This window comes from Caloenas nicobarica, chromosome 2 (genome assembly GCF_036013445.1).
Source record: "Caloenas nicobarica isolate bCalNic1 chromosome 2, bCalNic1.hap1, whole genome shotgun sequence".
Taxonomy (NCBI): Eukaryota; Metazoa; Chordata; class Aves; order Columbiformes; family Columbidae; genus Caloenas; species Caloenas nicobarica.
The window spans coordinates 145,165,939-145,193,839 of record NC_088246.1 but is presented as its reverse complement, the minus strand read 5'-3'; the positions used below and the strand labels follow the sequence as shown (position 1 = coordinate 145,193,839).

Genomic DNA, 27,901 nt, shown 5'->3' with positions numbered 1-27,901 from the left:
GGAAATGAAACATTCAAGTTCAAGCTGAATGAGGCAAAGGTGATACTCTAATTTTGTTTTTTGCATAGAAAATATTAGGAAGCATTAAAAACCAAATGATCAGACAAAAAACCACCCTTCAACACTTAGTTTTCCTAGAAACAGATTTTTTTTTTTTTCAGGGACCCAGCAAAAGAATGGTTAAGAGATGTCCCACTACAAATCTAGAGGTGCTTTCAGCATATTACTGGACTCATATCTGGCTCAAGACTTTACTGAAGAAACTGAATTTCACCAACTCAACAACAAAACATGAGGAACAGCCGTATGTGGTCAGAGGCAAAGTCAGAACTGGAGTGGAAAGTTCTGGACAGTAAGACTTGCTGCTTTAGCAGCCTCCTGGAGCTAAGAGCACAGAGCTTGCTCCGAGTTGCTGCTAAGCCTGTATAGCAAGAGCTGATGCACTGTAAACTTTTAACACCTCTTAGCAGCAGAAGTAGCTATGATCAGCGTGGCTTAGATGACTTGGACATTTTAAGGTTTATCTTTTAAAACAGGATAACAATAAATGTGTTGCTGTCAAGATTGTTTACGTAGAAAATAAGCAACTACTCCCCACCCAAAAAAGAAAGGAAAACATGGAATGAAATGTTACCACAGATATTTTAACTAGTCCTGTCTGAAGAGCTTGAAGATGGTATGACTGTTCAATACAGTTTTATTTGGCATTAGCTTGAGTGGCAGATCATGTCCTTGCAGGAGCATTCACACCTGGAATACTGTGTTCAGTAGTTCACTATAACTCATTACAATACCAGAAACCACAGGAACTATGGGGAAGTCCTCCAACATGGGGTCTAAAAGGACAGCCTTACAAAGTGCCCAGAGCTAAGGATGTGCAATACTGAGAACCACAGTAACAGATAAGACATTTTAAAAGTATTTAGAGAGGATGATGAGGAACTAGGGCTGTACTGTAAAAGGCAGTAATACAAAAAAGTTAAGGAAATTAAATTTAATTCAAGCTGAATTATCCCAGATCAGGAACTGACTTACCACATACTCATGTCCCTCCTTTCTAAGGACAGAACTAAATTACATGCTGTATTTTGTCCATGATAGACTCTGCTGATGTCCAGAGGATGTAAAAACATTGGGTAGCCACATCGAGTGGAGATAAATCAGAGCTGCTTTATAAGGCATGATCTCAGCTGGATTTTGAAAGTGGCACTAAAGAGATGTTTCTTTCTGTCCACTGAGTATCATGAATTATTACTAGAAGCTGCAGCGGTAAGCAACAAGCTTACTTGAGCAGCAGAATCTGGACTTTGTGAGCTAACAGGCCCATCCTACCTAGTAATACTGTTTTCACAGTTTCTGATCCTATTGCCTCTGGGAGCAGATCACAGAACCTTCACTGAGGGCAGGTCAGATACTCTGGGTGAGGCTCTTGCAGAGCCCAGCCACCAAACCGCTCTTCTTCCTGCCTTAATGTCTGTGAGTTCATCTGAGATGATGGGGGAATAAAAGCAGGCTTCGAGCTGTGGGGTTTAAGTCGTGTGGTTTCTGTGGTCTTGAATTCACTGTTGCTGTATTAGCTGTTCATATGTGCCTTAAAGTACTGCTGCTAAAAAAAAAAAAATGCTAGAGAATGGTATTCATCACTTACTGTTCACAATAGCTGTAGGCAAAATAGATGCCATTGCAGCTTGTTGAGGGAGCAGCTGTATGGAGTCCAGCAGGCGTGCAGGATACATCCCTTCGGTCAGAGTCATCTGACTGGCAGCCTGCAGCCGTGAGTCGCAATCCACAACAAAGGCAATCAGCTCCTCACCCTCCGAGATGGCCTTGGTCGTAGTACACCACAGCTGCCCTCCTACGGGAAACATAAAAGCAGAAAGATTTAATTGATGATATCAGATTCCAGAACTTAAAGCTTCAGTGCCATATCTTCACACTCTTCTTTAAAAATTGTGATGGCTTCTTCAAGGTAAAGAGGCAAATCATTTTCACGTTTAGTGTTCTCCTTATACCAACACAGGAATTTTCAATGTATAAGGTTAACAATTTGGGGACACTTTTCCGAACTATTTTCAGCATGAACATTCCTTTTAATTTTTCATTTTGTCTCCTAAAAGGCCAGCATTATGAAAATCAAGATGTAGGTGAAAATATTTTATATGGCACTTTTCTCATCACTACTTTTCACCACACTTCCTCTATATCTTTTCATAACTCCAAGTTTGTTCTATTTTGAATACCAAATCACAGCACAATAAAACCAAACAGCTGCAAGAAAGAAATCAGATTTCCTCTTAAGGGTGTTCTTCCCCTCCCTTACGTTTGCCACCCTCTTTCTCTAAAAAGTCTTCCCTTATGTAATATTCTTCGTAACATGACTGCTTTATCTCTGCTTACACTGACTGAACTTCCTGAAAAGAAGATATGCCAAAGATCTGTTTCATAAAGGCTTATTCAAATAAAGGTTTGTTTAAAAGGGGGGGGAGGTGGAAGAACTTTCATCAAACGGTAAGATACACTATAGCTCTGTGCTGCAAATGTCACGTGTAGTGCATTAAAAAGAAAATTAACTATGCGAGTACATCTACTAATGTATTTGAATGCGATAGTGAATGTTCATTTATTTAACATGTTTAGACAGGCAAAGCACTTATATTGTGTTATCTACACTCTCAGGCCTAGATACATATCCAATACAGTTATGCCTGAAATAATGTTGCATACTTTATATGTTATAAAGCTTTTTTTTTTCCTCAGGTTTTGTATATATAGAAAAAGCTATATGTTGTATTCATTAGGCAAGCAAAAACTGTACTCGTTTTGATAAGTAATATTGCTGTGTTTATCTTTCGGCATAACTGCCTTTTCAACTGCACTTCATTTTTTTCCCCTCAAAGAGATTATAGTTTTAAAACAACTTGTTGCAAAAATCTGGTAGAGGAGATAACAACAGTGTATGATATGCCACAGCTAAATGGAAGAATTAGGACATTGTTTTAGAGAAATCTTGGACAATTAATTAAACCAGTCTATTAGCTTTCAAAGATGAGCAAACAAAACAGCATCAGTGACAATGTGTTTCAGTGGAAAAATAAAGCTAAGCTTCCAGACCTCAAAGTGGTGTAAAAGTTTCAAAGCAGAAAAGTGCCTTTGTATTCACCCTTCACTAATACAGCGGTTGAAGGTGGCTCCAAAGTTAACAAACAATTTACTGTGATGGGACCAAAGCACGCCAAGGTTTACTACCCTCCAAAATTACAGCATGAAATCGTGCAAATCTGAGTAATTTCCTCTGAAGAATAAGAAGATGAAATGCGAAGAAAGTGCCATAAATGTCTACAAATGCAGAATCCTAATGCCCAAGCAGGAATTCAAACATTTGGAAGGTACAGTCTGACTTATTGCCTAAGTCAGGAGTAAACATACAGAAGTCTTCAGAGTTAAACTGGTATAAAACCTGCCCGAAAGAACCAGGCTAAATTCCTAAAGCATACTTAATTATTCTCGTAGATAAAAATATGTGGCACACACACTGCAGCCTGAGAGCCTGACACCAGGTACTCTCACTGGAAACACCACAGTTCATTTTCTGGGAGGAACAGGTTTTCCATTATTAACATGCACTCCTATTTTCTTTATGTACAGAAGGTGTAATAACCAGCATGTTTTGGTATATTTTAATACAGAATAGGAGCTCTTCCTAGACTGTATTATTCACTGGATTTCTTAGCAAAATAAAAACCAAAACGCTGCAGAAGAACCAACCAACTTTATCCCAGCAAACATCTTGACATGCTGTACCCCTGGCGTGTGGGGGGGAAAGTGTAGCTGATTACTGGGTCTCCAGCTGCAATCAGTCTGGATCAGCTCAGGGGCTGACTCAGTCTCCTGGTGCGAGAGCTCCTGAGGGTGTTGACTGGCGTTCAGCGCAGACCGAGCTGGGACGGCTGCAGCGGGCAGTGACCTGGGCCGCCTTCTCCACCCAGCTCCCGGAGCCACTCGCACCTATGGCTGGCACGGCCCAGCGGGAGGGGTGACAGCTTTGGAAGGAAACAAGCTCTAGCTTGGCTTATTGAAGGAAACCAGAAATACAGAAGTTTAATTCACTCCTGCATTCAAATACAAACTTTCAGCCTAGCAGGATTCGGATCCAAGAATCACACTATGGTTTTTTTGTTTCCTTTCATCCCGCTCTATAGAAGGTGAGGCATTTAAGTGACTGTGACATATACATCCATGTTTTCATCAGTAGATGACATCATGTTAACTTAAATCCCCAGATGCTTCCTCTAGCTACTGAGAATGCAGCTATCCCACCTCCGCACCACCATTCACCCACAGCGATGGGACGGAGTCCAGTCCCCTCTTGTCCCTTTCTGTGCTTGCACAGGGTAAGGCAACAGCTGCTGTTTTGAAAGATTCAAACAACTTTACTTCCCTGAAGTAAATGCAAACATGCTGGCCTTCATGCACAGCAGGACGAGTGGAAGAGAAGTCTTCTTCAGCCTTCTACTGCACAGCCAGGAAAATGGAGTGAAGAGAACCTGGCAGAGGCTTCCAAATTTGATAGAAAGTTCCAACCATGACCATCATATGAATTATTATGCTGTACAGACACTCTTGTCAGGGATCAGGGCTTCCTTACAGATGGTGGTTACAAAACAGGAAAAAAATTATTGCTTCCTACAAACATTTCTACAACCTAAGACACAACTGACATATACACAGCAATTTCTCAAGAGCAGAACAGCTTCTCATAAAGCAAAGGCCAGTGTTAACGACAGATTTTCAAAAGGATAATAAGAATGTCTCTGAATCATCTTTGCTAAGTACAGGTGGTAATGGAGAAGCAGATATGAAGATATTTGCTTGAAATATTTGCAAAGACATGAAGATTTCATAAGGAAACATGAAGGCCTGTCTTTTATATGAGATGAAGTTCTGACTAAGCTGGCTAGAAATTTTTTAACCAACTGTTCCTTTTGTCAGAAAAAGCTTATGAGGGTGAAATGGTTCTAACACAGCTTTACCAGGCCAAGTTTCTCAGTCCTAAGAGAGACCCAGTCATTAGAAGAAGAGAATCATAGAATCATTTTGGTTGGAAGAGACCCTCGGGATCACCCAGTCCAACCATAACCTAACCTAACACTAGCACTAAACCACGTCCCTGAGAACCTCGTCTAAACGCCTTTTAAACACCTCCAGGGATGGTGACTCCACCACTGCCCTGGGCAGCCTGTTCCAATGCCTGACAACCTTTCTGTGAGGAATTTTTTCCTAATATCCAATCTAAACCTCCCCTGGCACAACTTAAGGCCATTTCCTCTTGTCCTGTCACTTGCTACTTGGGAGAAGAGACCAGAAGAAGAGAAAGGAAGAATAAGCTCTAAGAGCGATGAGTGACTGACAGTGCCTCAGAAATGAAGGTGTGCTTATGCTATTTGGTTAGAAGGCAAGGAAATGGTAGACTGATGATTCTGGCCCTCTTCTCACCTGTAATGAGCAAACTGGTCACTCATTTATAGTGAAAAGGGTCTTACTGGTTTTACATGGCAGGATAAGAAAAATCTTACTCTTGTTCCAGTGCAGAAGGGAAGTTTTGGAAGTACCACCTGGCTTTGTGACATTGGAAAGCTGTTTTCTCTACAAGGCTAGTTCTGACTCTGTGAAATTGAAAATAGGCTTTTTGAGCCTGCAATGTGTTGTTTTATATCTATGGTTAAACCAGAAATTTATGTGCTATATAATACACACGTCAAGCAGAAGAGGATAATAAAAATGTCCATAAACACTATGTAGTTATTTTAATTATTTTTTCTAGTTCACATTGCAAGGAATTAGAAATGCTCATTTAATCACGGAAAGTTGGGGAAGTTAAAGAATATAATGTTGTGCAAACTAGAGCAAAAAAAATCACATTCCAATTGCATTGGTATGAGTTCTTTATCAAACGACATCAGGCACTGAAGCAGCTGATACCTTCAGAGTTTCCACCAAATGGAAAGGTTATTTCACAATTCTCTTCTTTGTCTGCATCTTTCCCTGCAAACATTTTTTCTGCTTGGAAAAAACCCAACACCCTTTAATAAATAAATAAAACCCAAACCCAACAAACAAACAAACAAAACCCAACAACAAAAAAATACTTTCTATGCAAAGGAAAAAAGTAAGGTCCTGATGTCCCTGAAAAACTGTGACTTACTGTTCTTTGTAATGTTTATGATCAAGATTCTTGTGCAAACAGATCTGGTTCCTAACAGGAAGCTTATAAATCATACTCATAATTGCTGTCAAAACTGCAGTGGAGTGTACTGCGAGTTTCGATAATAAAGAATAGAGTCACAGTTCAAACTTGATTACATTTTGGAAATTCATGCTGCTCTTACAAGAATCAGTGGTCTTAAATATCTTCTTCTCCTGCCAAATTTTTCACTTGCACTTTTTATTATTTATGAAATCAGTGTCTGCACAATGTCATGCAGACCTCTGCTGATAAACTCTAATTAAGATTAAGACAAGCCTTTTGGAAAGGATCCCATCATTAGCAAACATGATAAACACAAAAATACTCCCTTACTTGTCAACCAGGAGCAATTCAGGAACCTAACAGTATTATCTGTTGCTAGGCTACAGAGCTGACAAAGCTTCAATTATATTGTATGGCCATACCTATAGAATACTGTATAAGCAAAATGTATCTAATATAAAAGCATTTAACTTCATCCATGCTATCTGTAATTCATGGCTCCTTTCAATACCAAAAATCAGGTTAATAATTACACATCATGCTGGAAAAAATCTTAGCGATGTGTCATGTTTGCACAATTTTTTCTAATTTATCTCTATGATTGATAGACATTTGCTTTGTAAAAATAATAAAATGCAAGCAATGGGATGCTGTAAACCACAAGCACAGCTACATCTGGGCTCATCAAGATATGGAACCCCACTTAGTATAAAAAATATATAGCAAATTGAACCAATTAAATCATATTTAGATGCAGTAATATTCTATCTTCGGTATTCAGAATAAGGAGTACTGTGGCGATAGATATATATGCTAATACAAAACTTTAATTTATGTAGGACGGGCATCTAAAATACATGAGAAACTTTTTTTTTTTAAACAGCCCTTCTTTTTTTCCTCTACATTTTCTTTAAACAAACCATTGTCTATTACCATATTTGGAATCAGCAATTGTCTCTGAAGATTTAAGTAAAGTCATGACCCTTCACATGTTCTGATTCTCAGAACCCTACATCACTTCCAGGGAAGACACAGACCCCAGCACAGTGAGCCTTCTGACGGTGGGATGCTTTTTTTCCCCACTTATTTTTTGTAGACCTTAAGGAGTGATCATTTGGGGTCATTTCAGACTGTGGGTCATAGTCTAAAAAAAAAAAAACAAAAACCAAAACACCACACCAAATTTAAGGACAGATCTCCCTATCAGCTCCACTGGGAGAAAAGAGCTTCAAAATGGATGGAACCATAAAACTTGTTGATTCATACTGTTGCTTTTAAAAGTGACTCAAAAAGACAAGTAGCTAAAAACATTTCCATTGAGTACAGCTGTTTCATGGAAGGAAGTGTGGCTATTTTTTCCCAGATGAAGAAGCATAGCAATATTATAAACATGTATTCAGAGGCAATCCCAGTTTTTGTATCTTAGGTATTAGTCAGTTTTCTTTGCTGAATCATGGCATACATATTTCATAGAAATTTTGGGAATCAATGGCAATTTCCATTTAAACCAATTTTAAGTGCCAGTTAATTCAAGAGTACTACTTTAGTGTAGTAAAATTTGTGCTTACTGGATTTGATTGTGTTGCTGCAAGAACATAACGGCCCATTTCCTGTACACACATCTTTTTGCAAGATGGGTCAAAAGACTATCGGAATTTATTTAAACAAGAGACTGTTACTCTTAGCAACTTCCAGGCACCATCAACTGAATTAAACCTTCCTCTCCCAATGAAATCTTCCAATTCGTAAAAAATGATGCCTTTCAGTAATGGTAATGGGGGTTGGAGTTAATTTATTATCTTCCTCCTTTGTTGCACAGGTTAAGCATTTAAGGAGAATCTGCACATCACAATAGTACAGGATCTTCATATTTGGGTTCCTCCTGCTTCTCACCCGTGGGGTTCTGACGACTCAGCACAATGAATGCCATTTCAGTGCAGCACAAGTTACTGGGCAGATCTCTGATTTTTGACATGAACAAAGTACGTATATCTATATGTAGACACATTGTTTAATAAAAAAATATAATTAATTCAAATCCAATACTGTTGAAATTTTTGACAGTAGAGTGGTACAAGGAACAGAACTTATAAATTATGTGTGCCCCTTCTTTGAAAAATGCTTTGGAGGTTTCTTTGTGCATTGGCAAATACAGTAGGAATATGAGGTATTGTGTGGATCCTCCTGCACAGCACCTGATAAAAGAATAAAGAGCTGTGACATATTCTTAAAACAATAGAGGAATTAAAGAGAAACAATGGGCCAGCTGCTTCATTAATACAATCAAAAGAGAGCCCAGCACAGAGGAGTCCAGATAATTAAGCACTACTCTTTTAGACCTTTTTTCTATAATAAAATTGCTAAAAATGTATTAACTACTTCATAGTTGTTAGATACATCTATGTACTTGTTTATTTAGGTTGATTAATGCCTTTTCAGTATTCTACAACATGCTAACTCATGGTTCATACAACTTTTTGAATAAAATAATGTAAGAATAAGTGATATGGATCTATGGTATATACGGCAATAAATCAACAGCATTTTGTGAACAGTCTTTCCAGTTGCTAAATAATTATTCGCATTTTTCACATGCGTAGACGAAATATATACTTCACATAGCATTTTTGCCATTCATGTATTTTAATGCCGGGGTTCCAACCATCAAGTGTCTCAAAAATCACCCCTGCAAATTCAGACTTCTCAAACTCTCACAAAAATACTTTTAGTGCTACATTAAGATTAATGAGATGATTTCCTAGCATCTTCTATCATTTTTCCATGTTTACTGATCAAAGGAGATTGCCAAAAGTTACTTGACCTTTAATTTTAACTAAACCACTGCATATCATAAGCCTGCAGTGTAGTGACTGCAGAAAATGTAAAATCTATTATGCTCTATAAAATTAGACAAATACAGTGGACAAACCAGTCCAGTTGCCACATTTACTATTACCTTTTTATTCTGCATAAAATATAGAGCCTGCTTCATTTTTAAGTCACTGAACAAACTGCAAAATAAAGGAATTGCAACGATATTCTTCAGAACAAAAGAAGAACACCCTGCCTAAAGGCACTAGCCAAAGCAAAGAAGGAAGCTTTAAAATCCTTGCATTTTGAGATATAAAATGTCTGACCAGAAACAGGGAAGAAAAATGCTCCTTCAGAATACAGCTTATTCCTGCACCTGAGTCAAGCCAAGCTTTGGGCCTGACTTCAGCTTAGTCATATGCTGACAGCTGACAGTGTTTTTATCTGAAGAGATGATTTTATAGTTAAAACCGTTAGGTGTTACACAGCTGATAAAAAGAAAAATATTAAAGGAAGGTGCCATTCCCAGGGGAGCGAACTCCCAAACGCAGCACATCTGTGTCAGTGTGAGGGGCAGGTCTTTCCCTCGCTGCAGCACGACCACTGCCAACATCACCATCTCTATTGCAGCAGCTCTCACATTAATTCTGCAAAAAGCTTGATCGGCCGAACCCCAAATGAAGCACAGTGTTTCTGAACAACAAGGACTACAATAAACACTTAGATTTGACCTCTTATTTTTCCACTGTTGTCTGCCTTTTTTGTTAGCTTGTGGATTTCTGTTTGTTTGCTCCAATTAAATGTTTGGGTATAACACTCAACAGAGTTCTATTAGGTAAAGAGGCAAAATAGATTAGTGCTCACAAAATATTCACAGGACAATAATGTGGTAATTTTATTTGCCATTTCCCCCCCCTTGATAGAGCTGTCACAGCTTATTTACCACAGGGGGAGACAGTTAAACCCATATCCTTAGAAGTTCTATGCATTTAAGAGGCTTATATATCTCTTCTGGGACCCTCATTCAAATCCTGGGCTAATCGCAGTGAATACATATCTTTCTATTAGATGGCTCTAAAAAGTCTTAGGTGATATCAGTTCCTGGTGGACGACAGTCCAAGGCGTAAAACTATTAAGTGTTTGGCACAAATGGCAATACTTACGGAATGAAGCTGGAAACTGTAATATCCTCCCACATCACAAGAAGTTAAGTCTGCTGCTCACTGGTTGAAACGAAAGCCTGCCATAAATGCTAAACTTGTAATATTTCCGTAATTCAGCATAAACTCAAACAAAGAAGTCACAGGAGTTCTTTCACAACTTTAGTGATTTTGTCCTTTTTATTTTTTCCAAATTCCTCTGTTTTGAATAGAGTGCTACACCTTTTTTACATTTGAATTGTGTCTCGCTTGAGTGTTATTTCCGAATTTACTAATCCTTCAGAAAGGAAATGATAAACAGCTTGAAAAAAACTGATAAACCTTTGCCGACATTGCCCACGTTGCCCTCCCGTCACCACTGCAAAGGAGCGAGGACTTACTGCCGCAGCACTCATCTACCCTTCCACTTTTTAGAGGATCAGTGAATGGGCACTCTCCAAAGAGCTTCCCAAGAGATATTCCCAGGAGACCCTCGCTGCTTCCCCCACCTTTTGTGGATGCACCAGGTTTCAGAGAGAGATGAAACGGACTGCTGAAAGCAACTACTATGAAGCAGGGCTTTGGATACGCACATTCCTACAGTCCCTGCTTCCCTAACAGCACAGCTGTAAGGTGACCTTCTTGTAGCCTTACAAACACAATCATGCCTGTGGATTGTCTTTTCAGAGTTATTTTGTGAGACTGGAGCATATGAAAAAAGGAGGTGATTAAAAGAGACAATAGAAATGCTTTAATGGCACCTCTTTCTTACAGAGAAAGCAGAGTACGCTACATCTTATCAATGGATTTTCTGCTGTCTTGCGCCTGCTACTGTAGGGCTCATTTCTTGCCCCTGGGCAAATGTAGAGTGAATGGCAAAGGTACCTGAGCGGGAGGAAGACGGAGCCGGATTGATAGGTTGTATTTGTAAAGGAAATAAACACATTAAATAGAAGGACAAACGGGGAAGTTAGAATGGCAAAACCAAAGTAAGAAACAAATCCTGGCTATGAGACTTGGTTGCTTATTCAATACAGGGGCCACGCTCCAGAAGAAGCTCAAGGCTGTGGGTGAAACAAAAGCCACCTTTTATAATGAAGAGAAGCTACAGCATTTAGCTGGGTGCACTATAACCCTGAGAAAAGAGCTTCTATTGTTGCTAGTTATCTTGGACCTTTCCTCACGTTAATGTTCAGCTCACAGGTTGAAGTTCAGGAACTCACTTACCTCAGCTATAACAACTATGGAAGCAAAGTAGCACTTCTTGATTTTTAAAAAAATCTTCCTTCCACTTAAGGCATTAGAAAATTTCACATTAGTTGCAGTGGAAACAAGCCTGTCTGACAAATCAGTGGCTCTCTCACTAAACAAACAACTAAGTAAAAGGCATTAAAAGTAGATTTGTGTGTTTAATATGTTCTAAAATGTAAATGTCATAGAAGCTACAACAACCATGTAACCCAGTCTTCTCCATTTAAAAAGTACCTCATTAAAAAAACAACAAAGCACCACACACACACAAAACCCACACCAAACCCCCAGGTTTCCTCCAGATGTGTTAAAACCCAGGTATTATAGTTCCGCCTTCTGCAGTAGCCAGAGCAAGGAGGACTGAAAACTCATGACGATCAAAAGCATTTCTACCTTCCAAGCTATATACAATGTCCGAAGTAAACAAGCTTTGTAAACCACTGCCAGTCTGCTATTTAGTCCATCTAATAGGAGAGACTGTTAACAGCAGAAAGCAAATCCTGTAATGGTAACAGCAAGATGGAGCTACTTCTGGTCACAACTGAAATAAAGATTATGAATGAGCAAATGGTTAAGACTGTTGCTGTACACACTAACATGGATTAGCAATTAAAGAGGATTCTGTACTTGATGATTTATTTCAAAAGATGCTTAAAAAGAAATATGTGTTTACCAAGCGACACACAGGTGCACAGGAGCTGCCATTCTGCCTGCCTGGTCAGCATGATTTCTAAATGGCCAGGAAAGGAGTGACTGAATACCCAAAGGCAAGCTGTCAAAATTCAGGCTGCAGCTGATAAACTGATTACAAAGCTGCTTAAGACTTTGCTTGTAAACAAAAGCATTTATCAACTAATAATTTGCAATAAACTGATGTAACTCCCAGCTGAGCCCCAAACTGTAATTGTCTTTACCATCTGCCTATTAAAATACCATTCTTCATCACCAAGCAGGAGCAGAAGAGAGAGAATCTCCAAGAACTACATAACTCGCATGCTTATAAATAATCTGTGAGCATTTCACATGTTCATTATGATTGCCAGGTTTTGTATACTTCATTTTCTCTTTTTAAGAGGCAAAAAGGTGCTGCAAAGTGGCAGAAAAGAAATTAATAAATACCGCCTGGTGCAAGAAAAAATTATGTAAGTTCATCATACTCTGCAGTTTCTTAATTTTTTTCTCTTTTTGCTACTCCATGGGAATATTGTGATGGAAGCCCCCTCAAGCACAACTTTGCAGATTAAACTCTCAATTTCTTTTCAACTTGTCAGTTTTCATTACCTTCCTTTCTTAGGCATTCATCTCCTACAGCTGCTTCAATGGGGAGCCAGTTAAAGCCTGCTGGCTCTCCAGGGGGGAGTCTGCCAGGCTCCGAGGGATTCTGCAGACCCCATGGACCTCTACAGGGTCACCGTTGAGAGCATTTTGCCTATCTCATTGAGAGACTTTCTGAAATTAACTGAATATACACGCCTTTATTTTCTAGCTATTGACAACCTTAGTCTTGAGAAAGGTTGTAGAGTTTAGACAAAGTTCAGAATTAACCAATTCAGATGCTTTAAAGCTGATGTACCTCAAAGGAAGAACCACTTTGTTAAATGCCTAAAATATTCAAGTATGAGGGAAAAAAAAACACCAGAAGAATTGATACTGTGTGGAGAACGGCCACTCCTCAAGATGTGTCCGCATTGAAAATTGAATTTAACAGAGAATCAGGCCAGAATTTAGTGCAATACACTCGACCAAATATTTCTGCAAGCTGCACTCCCAGCCACCCACTGTTCTGAACACAAGGCTGTGACCACAGACCTACAATTAGTTTACCTCTTCTGAAATTTCTGTACAAAATGCACAGATGCTTTAAATGCAACTTGATTTCTCAGTGATTTTCCGATTCAGACTAAAATTATCTATTTTGCTGAAGTGAAGCTTTTCGTGCGTATGGAAAACATTTTAGGTCATCGTGGTGATAAAAATGGGAATCTAAAAGAAAAAAAGGAAGATTCCTCCTGTTAATTGATTGTTGACATGTTAATTGTACTGAAATGCAAGAAATTAAGGGATGACCCTGCACCCACGCTCACAGAAGCAGTCCCATTTCCTTCGGTGATAATCTTTCTCTACCTCATGGTGCCTTTGTCTGACACTTTGTCGCTATTGACGTTGCCTGCAGAATTTTATTCCTGAGAATTAAAGAAGAAGTCAAACCTCAAGACAGGTTGAGACCTATGGACTTGTTTAAGATACATTCCACTCAAGACAACTATGCTTGTAAACTAAAGGTATTTTACACGTATATAATTAGATATACTCATTTGGACTCGATGATCTTGAGGGAACAGAACTGGGACAGGATACAAACAGGAGTGAAACAGAGGGGAAAGTAAACAGCAGTGTGTATGGGTATAGAAAACACACATTAAAATGTAGGGTTTTTTTTTTACTGTTGTAAAGAAAAAAAATTGTTAAACACTAAAACATGATGATGATGTAAAGCACCTTTAAAACCTCTGTAGTTAAAACTCATCATATAAATAAAGTACACACTTAAATAATTTGAAAGGATGGCACTCTTAGCATGACAATGCTGAGTTATGTTACAAAGTTAGAAGAGTAACAGTTTTAAAGACTTGTGTTACAATTGCTATTTTTAAAAACATTGTCACAAACAAACAAAAAAAAGAATCAGAAAAGACTTGAAGAGACTAAGCAGGAATTTGTGATTTCTGGTGGTTACCCCACAAAAGCTGATGTGAAAAGAATTTGCCATTGAAATATTACCTGTAATATCCAGAACCTCATTTTGTATTTTTCAAGTTCCTTAAAAATTGTAATGTTATCTACACAAATAAAACATATCCAAACATATGACGGATACAGTAGTGGCGTTTTAGGAGAAAACAGGGCAGATTTCACACCAGAGGAACGCTTTTCACCCGTACGCCTTGCACTACCCATTGCACATCTTTACACGTCCGAGGCGAATTTAAGCAAACGGCCCAGGTCACCACGCGGCCCCCAACGGCCGCACAGGATTAACCAATTCGTCAGCCCATTTTGCGCCGGTTTAGCGTTTTCTTTCACGCCCGGTGGGTGAAGCTGGAACAGCCCCCAGGGCAGGGCGGCCCCGAACCCCCGGCCCCGCCCCGCCCCGCAGCGCCCCCCGGCGGGCGCGCCCCGGCACAGCCCGCGCCGCCCGCCGCCGGCAGATGGCGCTGCCGCCCCGCCGCGGGGGAGAAGCGCGGGGGGCTGGGCGGGGGGCGGCGCCGTCATTTATTTAATTTTACGCAAGGCTGCACATCGCGCCACCGGGGCTGATAAAGCCGGGAGGTGTCGGGAAGTTTGATTAAAGCGACCCACTCGTGCCTGCCGCTTCCCCCTGACCGTCGCCTTTCCTGTCGCGACAGGGCGAGATGCTTTCGCTCCCGCGACGGAATGCGTGGGAGGGGGCTGGTGAGGGGCCCCGGTCACGCGGGGCGGGGGTCCCCCCTCGCGGGGGACGCCGAGCCACGTGCACATTGGCGGTAACGAAGGAAATTTAAATAAACTGCTGGATTGCTGTGCAAAACAAACAATCTATTTTAAAATCTTGTCAGCTCATTTGAGGAGATATTTAGGGAAGATTTACGTTCTCCCAAATATCACAACCCTGTGCTCTCGAAATAGCCCAAGAGGGCATTCCCCTGCTTGCTGTCCTGCGGATCAGCACCCCAGCAACCCCCACACCCCGGTGGCCTCTCTGGGCCGTTCTTGTCAGGCAAAAACTTCCAGAAAAACAAAACCACGCTGTCCATAGCACGTCTGCACAAATGTATTTGTTGCCACAACCGCTGCTGGGCAGACTATGGTGGATGCGGAAGTCCTCATGAAAGTGAATTTTGGAGCACACTCAACCTATTGATATCACCCTCTGTGGCAGCGTGGCAGCGACCCGAGCGTGCCCTCTCTCCTCTGGCCTGTCTCCCCGAATCCACAGCCACAGTGCTCCTTGAACCAGACAGCCCAGACAAGTCAAGGTTGAGTTTCTCCACCCTTGCCTATCAGATGTTCATCAAAATCACCTTTGCTTACCTACAACCAAGCGGGCCCTTATTTCTGCTTAAATCATTCTACTGCAAAACTGGATCGGGAGAAGATGCAGCTAAGACTGGAAATTATCCACCACCAGCCACTTCACAATACTTCTGTTACTGAGCAGAAAGAGCATTTCAGGACGCACGACTCCCACTGAAACACGTGGAAATCGTGACGTTAAAAGTTTGTGGAAACCTTTGAACGCTTATCTCTATCTCATGAGACTAATGAAGAAATTCGATGGCAAGCACGCCGTGATCCCAGAAGAACTATCTGGCTTTTGGAGCAGCAGGGATTACACACCGAGGTGAAATTCTGCCAGCCCTGCTGTGCTGCCATGAACCTGTGTCCCAGCTGGCCCCTTAGAACTGCACAAAATCTTAAGAGGAATGGTGTGAGGCTGCTCTAAGTAAAGAGGTCACAGAGATTAAAGAAAAAGTTCTATTAAATGTTTGGGATGCTCCTGGGAATAGAAGATTTTTACGAAGCAGAACGGAAGAACTGGCAGCAATTGCCTATCAGTTCTCGCAGTCCGCTGGGGAATCTGCCCAGCTGCTGAGGCTGTTCTCATGATCAACCCCCCCGCACACACTGAATGACCCATGTCTACACTTCCATGACCAGTCCTATCGGACACTAAATGTTATCTACTACCTCTCCTCCTTTTTAACCAGGACAAAGTAAAATGAATAACTTGGGATCTTTCTGGGACATGGAAACGAAATGCAATCTGGCACCATGGACAAACACAGTTCATCATTGCCTAACCTATGTATAATTCAGACCAAAACAGGTCTCTTGAACGCTAGCCAGTTTACCAGCAGTGAACCTCACAGTATCCACAACCTGCTGGAGATGCTTCACTGTCTCATGTCTTTTTGTTCTGCTAAAAGTCAGCACTCACGTGGACAACCATCTGCATCTGCAACTCAGAATCACTAAAATGCTCCTTTGCTCTTTCCCTTAGCGTGTGCCTTCCCGGTCCTGAGGAGATGATCCTGTACTATCCTATCTCAAAAAACGTGTCCTTATACTTCTTTATTAAGACACTGGAAAAATCAATGCTCTCTGTGCCCTGGAAGTGGAAACGGGATTTAGTGTCTATCTTCATAATGGAAAATATTGCCCATGTGTAGAAGAGACAGTTTAGACCTATTTCCCCAATCCCAGGAGATACTGCTTGACATAACAGTATAAAATGCCTTTCGGTATAGCTTCTTATTGTATGTTTAAGTCTTTTTAGCTAGGGGGTTCTCATTTGGTATTTTCTTCCTGATTAATTCTCTTTTCTCATTTTCTTTCCTCGCTGCTTTCAGCCCTGTACTCCACTCCACATTCTCAGTTTTCATTAAATACAAACTGATAAAGTATTAACTGATTATTGTTAATCTATATGCCAGTCAGGCAACACATACACTGTAGTATATGTACACGCGTGCAAGTATCTGACTTACTGGCCATTACGAGAATTCTCTCAAGACTTCACTGTGATCAGTCTGCTGGGATGATATTCAGCTAAATGGATAGTTATTTTTAAAGTTGAAGAGTTTCTTGCACAGGTACACTGTGGCTGGTCTGGATACATTACGTACTGACACCACCAGAGATGCACAAACTATGTATGAAATACTGTGCCTCGCATCCTTCAATTACCAATGCAGGGAAGTTCTACAGGAGTCATCTCTGAATCTGAATTAACATTTTATTTTGTTGTGCATTTACCTATGCATGGTATTATTAGCTGAGTTAACTGTGCAGATAGCTGAAGAGTGAACAAAGCTTGAGAAATGGAAACAGCAAGCTATAGTTGTAACTTTTTTTTTAAAAAAAAAGCTTTATTTGGCTATTTTTGACAGATCATTCAAGACTATTCAGCTTCTTGACCTAAAGTCCACTATGTATAATTGCATGCCTTTTAAATGTTAGCTTAGATATCTGATCTATATCTAATAGATACATCCAGTTCTCTGGAGATAGAAGTGTGCCAAGATAATATTATATTTGACTAGGATTTTAAAGAAAAGAGCTGGCAATACCAGAAGGAAGTTCTAGCATGAACAGCCTTTTGAGAAAAGCGTGAGTTGTTGCAGGAGAAAAGATATAAAAGTGGACAAACCACCACTTTTTGAGGCAAAGGAAACACAGCCTTTTGAGGGGAAGACAAAAGAGACTAGAAAAGAGAAGTATGAAGAATTGTACTGCTAAGACTGAGAGGCTTAAATATACTTTGCGATGCTAAAATGATCAAGTGAAGATTTAAGAGGGCATAGCTGGGCATATTTTAAAGTGAGCTAAATGATCTTCTCAAAAGACTTTTGCACATGCTAGAAAGGTTTGAGGAGAATTTCATGCAGCAGCCGCTGGGCAAAAATGAAGAAAGCTACTCCTGCTCTTGCTCTGACTTCTAATGTGCTCTCATTCGCTTACCTGGGAGAATTTTGACCGGGTCTGCTGGTGGGCATATTTGCACCTGCAGAGCAGCTCTCGACCCTTCTGCTATGGGCAATGACAAAGAGCCACTCAGAGCTGGCTCTCAAAGCACATTTGTAAAAGATAATTAATATAAGGGATATGAAAGCTATTACCTGAAAAAAATACCAAGTTGCTTTCAGATTCTTTCATTATTAATGATTATTAATAATTAAATATCTCTGGTTTACTTATTCAAGACACCTCCAGACAAATTCCTGCCCCAAGGAGTTTGCCATGGAAAGGTCAGATTTCTAAAACCTTTATTTATAATAATAAGTGCGTAATCTGTAAGTAGCCATCAACTATTTACACGAATAACACCATTTTGTGTCAGTCTTATGTGACTTTGGCCTCCAAACTGACAGGGGATGACAAGAAAGGAGATAAATGACAGAAATGACCTGGGTAATGGCAATAAAAATGGATAAACAGCAATGTGTGGGGTAGATTAAACAATATGCCTGCTAGTGGGTGCAGATCCCATTAATTCCTTTGTGAGTGCATGTAGAATCCTTAGCTACAGCACTTTTAATTTTTAATGGATTGATCTATATATCTGAGAGAGAGAAGTCCAGGAAGAGGGTAGGGGTAGCGAATAATTCTTGAAGGCCAGCTGAAAGGTATGAGTTTTGATGAGGGATTTGAAGGAGAAGTTGCAAATACTCTCATCCGCATAGATTGTCTACTTTTTCCCCAATGTAAATCATTATATTTCTTGCCCCAATTTTTTATCAAAATCACTTCCAACTTATTTCAGTCTGTCACAATAATATTTTCATATGAGGAGTGTTGTAACCTAATTCCTTCATTTGAATAATACATTCATTTTTAATTACTGCAACTTGATCTCAGATTATTCAAATAACTGTTTCATTTTTTATGCTTACCCTGACCCCAGTGTATTTATAGGCTTTTATCCTTACCTGATACCAGTGTAATGTAATTATAGATTGTATTTTAATCATCTACTATATCCTAGTGAGTTTGTTTAAATCACTCCAATCCGGAGTCTTTTATTTCTATGCCTTTTAAAATTCTACAATGGCATTCTCATTGCATAAAAGCAATATTTTTGTAGTTTACTACAATGAATGAACATTTTGCATGCATTGCTGGCCATGTTTCTAATTTAAATTTTAAAAAGTCGCTATAGAGAACTCTATGTAAAATGAAATCCTGACTTGTAAACAGGCATGGGACAGCTCATCACTTCAAATCTTTGTTCATTGCTCCCATTAGCTCCCTAGCATAACTTTACAAGAAACACAGCAGAAAAGGAAATAGAATTCTTTTTTATCCTACTTAAAATAAAAAAAAATAAAAGGATACCTTGTACTAAAAATTGACAAAATATTTATCTGTTCTGTTCACATGTTTGCAAGTCATTTTACCTGTATCAGAAAGAATCTATGTTGAATTCAGAAGATAAATAGTTTGGGTGGCCCACATTGTCATTAGTCATGGCCACATTTTGATTGCCAGGGTTATGAATTCTCTTTACAAAGGATTTAACTCTCAGAAGTGTTGCATATTCCAAGATTGTTCAGTTTCGCTTAATAATTTTAAAAGCAGTAAGTGTCATGTTTTTCCCGCTCCTTAGTACTGATTCAGGAGTTCCCCTTCCCTTGTCTTTTGTGTTGCTTCTGTATTTGGATGTAGAACAGGGTCAGAAATCAGGTGGGTGACGCTGCTCACATTTGCACACCTGCTGAAGTACCAGTATCTTTCTGGTCATCAAATCAACTTGTATTGAGATACTTGCCATTGCTCTAGTCAAACTATGCCCTCTTTTTGAGCAGCATTTTTTCCGTGATGATGTCTAGCAGCAAACAGTAACAGACCTTAGAATGTCCTTACAATGTGCCCTCAGTTGCAGCGTATGCATTTTTGTATAGAATGACATAATTCCCAAAGATACTTCCAAATTAAACCTTCAGCTCAGCGGTGTGGTGCAACCAATGACACTGTTCCCGAAGTTGTGTCTGTGTCCACAGTAGATAGCATAGGTGGAAAAATAATAAAGAGAACAAAAAAAATTACCAAAGCTATTAATAAATCTGCTGGTTTGTGGCCATGTACAACTGTGTCATATTAAGGAAGGGAGACTGTGTGTATTCTGCTAAAATTCATGTCACGTGCATTCTCCGCACCCCTTCTTTCTCAAGTGTTTAACTAATTTTTAACTTCAAGTACCTCTATCTTCTGTTCTTTTCCATTCTCCATGTCTGCCCATCCCTCTTCTGTTTCCTCTCTGAAATGTCACTTTCAAATCAGATCTCTCCTACCTTCTAGGAAATAAGGGTGCAAACGGCACAGGAACATGATCCCAACAGATGTCTGTGAGAGGCCAGGTAAGAAATGGGTATTAGCTGCTTAAAAGTATTAAAAAAGTGTCCTGTTTCACTCCTGCCTCCTTTGTGAGATCTCCTCAGGAACTCTTAAGAGCTGCCCAGTGTGTCACCAGACAAAGGAAAATGAATTATGACTAGTACCTGAAATCTCATGAACAGAAATACTGTCCCATAATAGTAAGGAAAAAAAAAAAAAAGGGAGAGTAAATAAAATAAGAACAGGGACTGCGGGTTTATTGAATATAATCACTGACTAAAATGAATTATTCTGCTTTTCCAAGATCCAGACAGAGCAGCATGTTTCCCTCTGGGACTTCTACTACCATTTGGTCTAATATTCATTTTGCCTATAATAATAGAAGCTTCATTAAAGGAGTAAAACAGCAATTGTCTCCTCAAGATCAAAGGACAATCTGTTAAATAAAAGCAGCCGGATCTCTAGAATGAAATAGTAGGAAAAGTTTGAACTGAATTTTATGGTGAATCAAAATGTAAATTGTAATTTCACAAGGAGACACAGAGCACAAAATTAACTTTGTAAAGACATGGGAAGTGGATGTGTTGATCTTAAAAATGTGGAAAGATACCAAGTACTTATCTATCAGTGGCATTTCTAACTATAACACTTCCAATAGATGAAAAACGATGCCTGACTGAGAGTATCGGTCTTAAAGAATTACCATTAAACAAGCAGCATTGCTTATCAGATACATTATCTGACTGACCTAGCTTCTATTTAACTGATCTTGTATTTGAAAATTAAATACGGTGAAAATATCCATCTGTCATCAACAATCATTCTGTGAATCTTCTGGTAGAATAGTACCTTTTAAAAAATCTGCCTCATAAAACCTAATACTATTCCTAAAGTTGTATTTCACATTTCACTGTTTAAGATTTGGTGCTAGAAAATGGAATAGCATGTGTCTTACCTAGTTTCAGCACTGGTTTCTCTGGATATTATAACAAAATCAGTGCATCTACATGTAACCATTGAGCATTAAGGAGGGTAACACTGAAGAAAATACTTAAGAGAAACTGACATGACAAAAATCTAAGCTTCTCTGAAAAAAAAAACCTAAAAAATCCCCTAAAAAAGAAAAGTCTTGCCCAAGCCAAGAGAGAATTAGGGATGCAAGCTCCTCTCTAGTGACGCATTCCCTCAGGACACAGGGCAGACAGACCAGCTGAGGGCACTGACTGAGCCCGTCATGCACATCAGTGGGTTCTACCACGGCCCTCAGTCCTTGGAGTAAAATGGTGGTAAAAGTAGCAATTTGAACCATTACCTTCCAGGTTTTATTTCCCTCTGCAAAACACACAGGCTAGAGTGGTGAAGTTCAATTTCAATCTGCCGCTGCCAAAGTAACCCAATCTCTAAGTTATTTCAATCCTCTTATTGAACTGTGTCCCTCTTACTAATCAAGAAAAAAGTAATAGAAATTATTCTGAGGAAGAAAAACTCAAAAGAAATAAAATCCCCCTGAACATATCTTAATTCTAAAGACTTCTGAAAGGCTTGTGTTTGTAATAATTAGAAAAAAGATTTTGGAACCATTTTTGCACAACATTTTTTACACAATTCGCAAATGACACTTCTTAAACGTATTCACCAGAGCTCATGCCTCTGGACTACTAGCTTAAAAAGGACAGTAGTGGTCGGGTTACCTGGTGCCTTTATACACCTGCCAGCAAGTGAAAACTTACGGGAACAATCTGCTAGCCTCAATCAACATACCATATAGATTCCACAAGTGTAATTTATAGCTTAATGCATCCACAATGCATTGTGAAGTGCATTGATGACTTTGAATATGAAATGCTACATCATTATTAATATTATCTCATTTTAAAAAATGCATTTGTATCTCCACTACACAAGTCAAATACATCTCTAGTTTTGCTGTAGCACTGTGATCTCAGATAAACCAATAGAAATAATAGATGGACGTCTGTAGGAAAGTTTACATGTTTTGATTTCAAATGGAAAATAAATGACAAACTCCCACTTTACAAACTCTGTGAATTCCACCTAGTTGGAGCCTTCAATACTTTTCCTTCTGTATTTAAAATGCAAAATACAAGTACAATAAAGAAGTATGAAAGAAATAAATCCTGATGCCTCAGAAGTACTTTGGAAAAAATGTATGTCAAAGAAAAAATATAAAAATCTTAGTCATCACCAACAAAAAAACCCCATAATGCCACTAGATATAAGTAAATATTTAACAGAAATTCTAGTTTAACCAGACTTCACATTTTAGGATTTTCTGTATGCAGCACAGTGATTTCTTTCAGAGGGAAAACATGTGAATACTAGATGCCTTTTTTGACACCTGTGATTCATATTTGCCTCTGGCACAAATAAGACTGGGGACCTTGATAATATAATTTTTTCACAACATACTAATTTCAGTTTAAACCGGCTAAAATATTTCTGCTGTCATTAAAGTGTCTTCTATTTTAAAATGGGTTCTTTCTTATGAAAAATGTGTCCGTTCTGCACTGTGGTAAGAACCAGGAACAGCACAACACACCTTGTGACAACAGGAGTCACTGCTAGGAGATGGGCAATTCAGCTTTCGTAAACCTTTGCATATTGGACCAAGTTTCTTCTGATTCAGGTCTCCTTTCAGCAGATTTTTGCACTGTCTGTGGTGCAGTAGGATCTGTGCTGGCCAGCTACAATGTCATTTGTAAAACAACAATTAAAACCACCAGAAACACTAAATTATGCCGTTAGATACCCAGCTAAAGTTAATGATTTTACTTCAGGACTGATTCTTGCTAGATTGGAGTGAGTGATCCAGAGGCAGTGGTCTTTACTTCCATTTTATCAAGACCTTAAATTACACAGTTCTGATCTTCCTGTTTTGTAGTAAGCACATCCCTTGACTTCAGCGAAACAGCATTTGTTCCAACCCATACCAATAGGTTCAGACGATCGGTACAGAATGCCACTCAAATGTTCTTGGATAGGAATATCATCCCTAATAATCAAACTTGATACACATACTGGTTCTTTGGCATGTCTATCATTATGGCCATCTGTTAGGGTGGAATTGTGCCTACTAAAAAGGAGATATGCCAGTTTTAACATGATACAGGTGCCATCAAAATGCAAGTGATGAAGGAAAGGCTGTAGAAATATGGCAGCGATCAGTTTTCTGCAGAAAGATCCTCTGGGTAGCAACCTAACTCTAAAGAATATCATATTGATATTTATGATAATTAGAACATTTGGTTGGCTTTTCTATCTCTGTCCACCCTGTCTGGGTGCCTATCTTCATGCTTGGCATTCTACACTTGCTGAAGAAAACATACATCTTTCTCATTTACCATCAAAATCTGATAATATTAAATAGCCTAACTGGAAGGTCAAATGACAGTAAGATGAAAATTGTCTTCACACCTCTTAAAATCTGAATTGATACTGATATTTTACTTGCAAGAACGAAACACAATTCTACTTATTATCCTGACTTACAAATGTCTTTAATGGGTCTCCTTTGCTAATAGTTCTGGTAAAAACGACGACTCAGAAGCACTCCTACTGTCTGATATTGTCGACAGGGGAGTAACTTCTCTTGTAGTCATTGTGCTACTGCATCACCTTTAGAAACACAGAAAGTACCCTGCTGGAACAGAGTTGGGCTCTCAAGTTCAGACTCTGTCTCTAGAGTGGCAACAGGCTATGTTACTTAGTAACAACATGAAAACTTGGCCTCCTGCTGCATTTCATTCCCCTAAGAGTTCCCAAGCATGCACATGGATTAGTAACGTTAGTGGGTACATCCTCGTAGCACCATTTACAGATCTGCTGTCCATGAATTTGTCTGCTCTCTTTCTGAACCTGCTGACACTCTCTGCATTCACAGGCTCCTGTGGCATCAAGTTCACAAAGTTAACTCCCCGCTGCCATAATCTGTTGTAAATTGTTCTTCTCCCAGTTTCCTCTGGCACTGCAGGATTTAAGAAATAACAGTTCTTCATTCACTTTATCCACCAGCTTTGAGATTTTGTAAGCCTGTATCATATTTCCCCCTCAGCTTTCTCTTCACCAAGTGGAGGAGTCTCAGATTTGTTGGCTGTTGCCATCAGATAGCTGCTCCCGTGATCACTCCAGCTGCCCCTTTTCAGCTGTGGAGATCAGAGCCGCCCGCAGTACTTGAGATCTGGGTGCACTGAGCTTTTATGTATGGCAAACTGACAGTCTCTGTCTTGTTCTAAAAACTGTATAGGCTTTTGTGATCTGTAGCAAAAGATCTTTAGATGTCTTTAAATTAGAAATGTAGACTCATACAATCGAGTGGTTGCCTTTGGGGCTCAGATAAAGCTGTATATTGTCACTGAAAAAGAGCTGTTTGGTACTTCTCACTTTCACAGTATACAAAGGGACATAGCATGTCACACCTGTAATAATGTTGCCATGAATTAAGCTGTATGATCATACTAATGGTCAAAGGCTTCACAGTATGAGCATACACATAATTTACAAGATTAGATGGCTATGATATATACACCTTCAAACATACAAAGGACTTTTCAGCTAACCATAAACCCAATGCACATTTTCTGCAATCAAGCAGCTACTTGAAAATGCTCAGTGATTTTCTAGGTAACCACAAAAGACTGAAGAATGAACATTTAATACTACTTTGCTCACCAAAGTTTTCTACTAGAAATTCTTCATACAATTTCCATTTGAACAACCTGCTAGTCTACCAGCAGAATTTCTGTGTCAAAATAAATCTCTGAGAATGCTTCAGACCGCATGAAGTGTCAGCCCTTCCTAGAGGCCTGAGCCTGTAGCCAAAAGAGTCGTAAGAAACCTCTGGTCCTGATTTGTTTCTTAATGTGGTGCCAGTTCCTGCTGACACATCTGCTCATTCTTTTCCAGCTCCCTAAGTTACTGGGTAGATGATCTCTTTGCAACAGGTGAGACCCTTCCAGCCAGTGCAGCAGCTGCAGCACATGCCTGTGGATTAATGGCACCTGAAACATGCCAGACTCTCAATGTCACAGATGATTGTTCTTCTCCCAGCTTGGCTTTCCAAGATGACACCACCATGCCAGTGCTCAGAGGAGAAGACCTGCTGTCTCTTCTGTTTTGCTTGGCTACAACTTTGGAGAAGGGAAAGTTACCAACAAAATTATGTTCTCTTTTAAGCATTACACCATCCTTGGTAAGATATTTGAGTTTTGAGGTTAATAGCTTATTTTCTTTTTCCAGAGCTCTCTGAATCTTGACACTTCTGTCTCCACTACTTGGCTTGACCATCTGATTTGCCAAATGTGATGGTAATTCAAGAACTCTCTCTGTTAGACAGAATAAGAGATAAATGCAAGAAAGTTTACTAAATGTGGGCTTAATGTATTAGATAAACACAAAGCAAGTACCAGTGTGTATATTAGACCTTTTGGAGGTAAATCCTTTGGCACGTTTTTCACCAGTACTCTGGATTGGTAATAACAGCAAGTTTCTGGTATACTCCCTAAAACTTGTTTCACAGAAACAATCAAAGTATAAAAATTATATGATACATTTTTAATATCTTTCGTCTGTGGCAAATATTGGAAATGCTGAACATAGCTATTTACTCTTTCTTGTCATACCTGTAAAATTCCAACTGTCCTTACCATATCTAGTGTGGGAAAAATAGGATGAAGAAAAGTACGAGCTCCTTTTCTGACTAAATGAATCTATTTGAGGCCCCAAATTTGCAAGGTAAGACAGTATTTATTGTTGCACAAACCTGCTTTTGCAAATATTCAAATGTCTAGGTAAAAATAATTTTTAAAAAAGAGATACATACTGTCTCTAGCCACGGGAAAAGCAACAAATTCATGTTGCCAAAAGGCACATCAAAGAATGGGAAAATGCTTTGTTTTACTAATAGACATACATATCAAAAGCCTGTTTTTGTGAAACTAACCTATCATTATCCAAGGAATTACAGATGGAAACTTTAGCTATGCTCTATGTAACCACAACAAAGCCTGACAGTTGCACAGCTTCAGGAAGAAATATTACATCAAAAGGTCTTCTCTCACCTAGGTGTGAATATCATGACATCAAGTCAAAATGACTGTCCACTGGAACTAACACACCATAGAAATGAGTGTGATAGATAGCTGGGTAGATTGTCAGAGGCCTGAAGGAAAGGGATCAGTGTTCATAATGGTGATTTTCTGTGTTTACTGTGTCCAAACTAAGTTCAGATTTTACCCTAAAAATCAAGTGACATCAGCATTAGGAGATATTTACCTTTACATGTGAAAAATATATCAAGCTGAGCAGTAGTAGGTAGCAGGAAAAGAGCAGGAGGGATTTTTTTTTTTCTGTTCTGATTCGGAGTTTGGCTTGCTGAATGCCATATCACAGGCTGTTAAAGGAAGACCCTTCACTCCCAGAACTGATGAAAATCAAGCTTGCAGAATAGGGCCTCACTGCTCTTCTATTATAAAAATGTCCATTCTTTTTGTCCCATAAATATGAAACGTTAAATTGCACAACAAAAGATTTGACCACTACATTACATTTTCAGTCATAAACGCAACTTTCACAACCTTTGGCTTTTATAGGATGGGAGCTCTGTTTTTATTAGAGTTGACATCAGGGTAAACTTGGAAAGTATAATGGAAAAAACTGTGTGATTAATTTTGAATATATTGAAATGCCATATATATGAATTTATATTTGTGTGTGTGTGCGTGTATTTTCCATTTATATATACACATGTATACACACATGTATTCATAGTTCATGAGACTCAGCAAAGCCAGAAAAGGAAATAAAAGTGATTTTAACCTTTCACATAAAGGGTATAACCCTAAGCTACCAATCATTCTACTCTGAATTATATCAGCATAAAATAGAATACAATAAGCTGCCAAGTGTATTAACTATGGATTTTCTATTGGAATTTGGAAAGAGGGAGAGAAGAAATCTCATTGTGCTCGCTCCATGATTTTAATTAATAAAAAGAATGAAATAGATGACAAACTCAGTCTCACAAATAACAATGGCCATTCAATGCTTATTTATGTGGCTGTGGTGAATCTCTATTTTATATTCATATAAACAGGTAATAATGTCTTCATTTTCTTGTTAGAGGTCTGCTACACAATGTGAGTATCAGATGGACTCATTTCAAAGTTGAAAATACAATCTTGTTTCATATACTTGGCGCTTACTTGAAATTTGATGTTACTGGCTTTGTTTAAAAATCAATTGTACAAGTTGCAATGTAACAAAATACATATAGCTAGAGCCTCGTCTACATAGCAGCTCCTATTGTTTTGCATGAAAAATGCATTGACTATAGTGTTACGAGAGTAAATGTGCTGTATGCTGAAAAATTCTGTCACTTTCTATTAGCTGTAAATTATCGACTAGTATAAACCCTAATTTCATTTGTCACATTCTGTTGCATTGCTGCTCTTCCTTGTTCCCATTCTGTCATTCTGGCAGGCCCACTCTGCCCCAGGTATCACGGCATCGCCATCTGCACCCGACATCTGTCTCTCTATTGATCACACGGGTTTAGCACTTG

The 27,901-nt window shown here is 39.2% G+C and overlaps 1 protein-coding gene across 1 annotated transcript in view; it reads right to left on the bottom strand.

Moving 5' to 3' along the window:
* Positions 1–27,901, bottom strand: part of ZFPM2 (zinc finger protein, FOG family member 2) — a 312,664-nt gene that overhangs the window by 8,253 nt on the left and 276,510 nt on the right. The window contains exon 6 of the mRNA XM_065629091.1: positions 1,649–1,855. Coding sequence (XP_065485163.1) covers positions 1,649–1,855 — 207 coding nt within the window. The remainder of the gene's footprint in view (positions 1–1,648; positions 1,856–27,901) is intronic.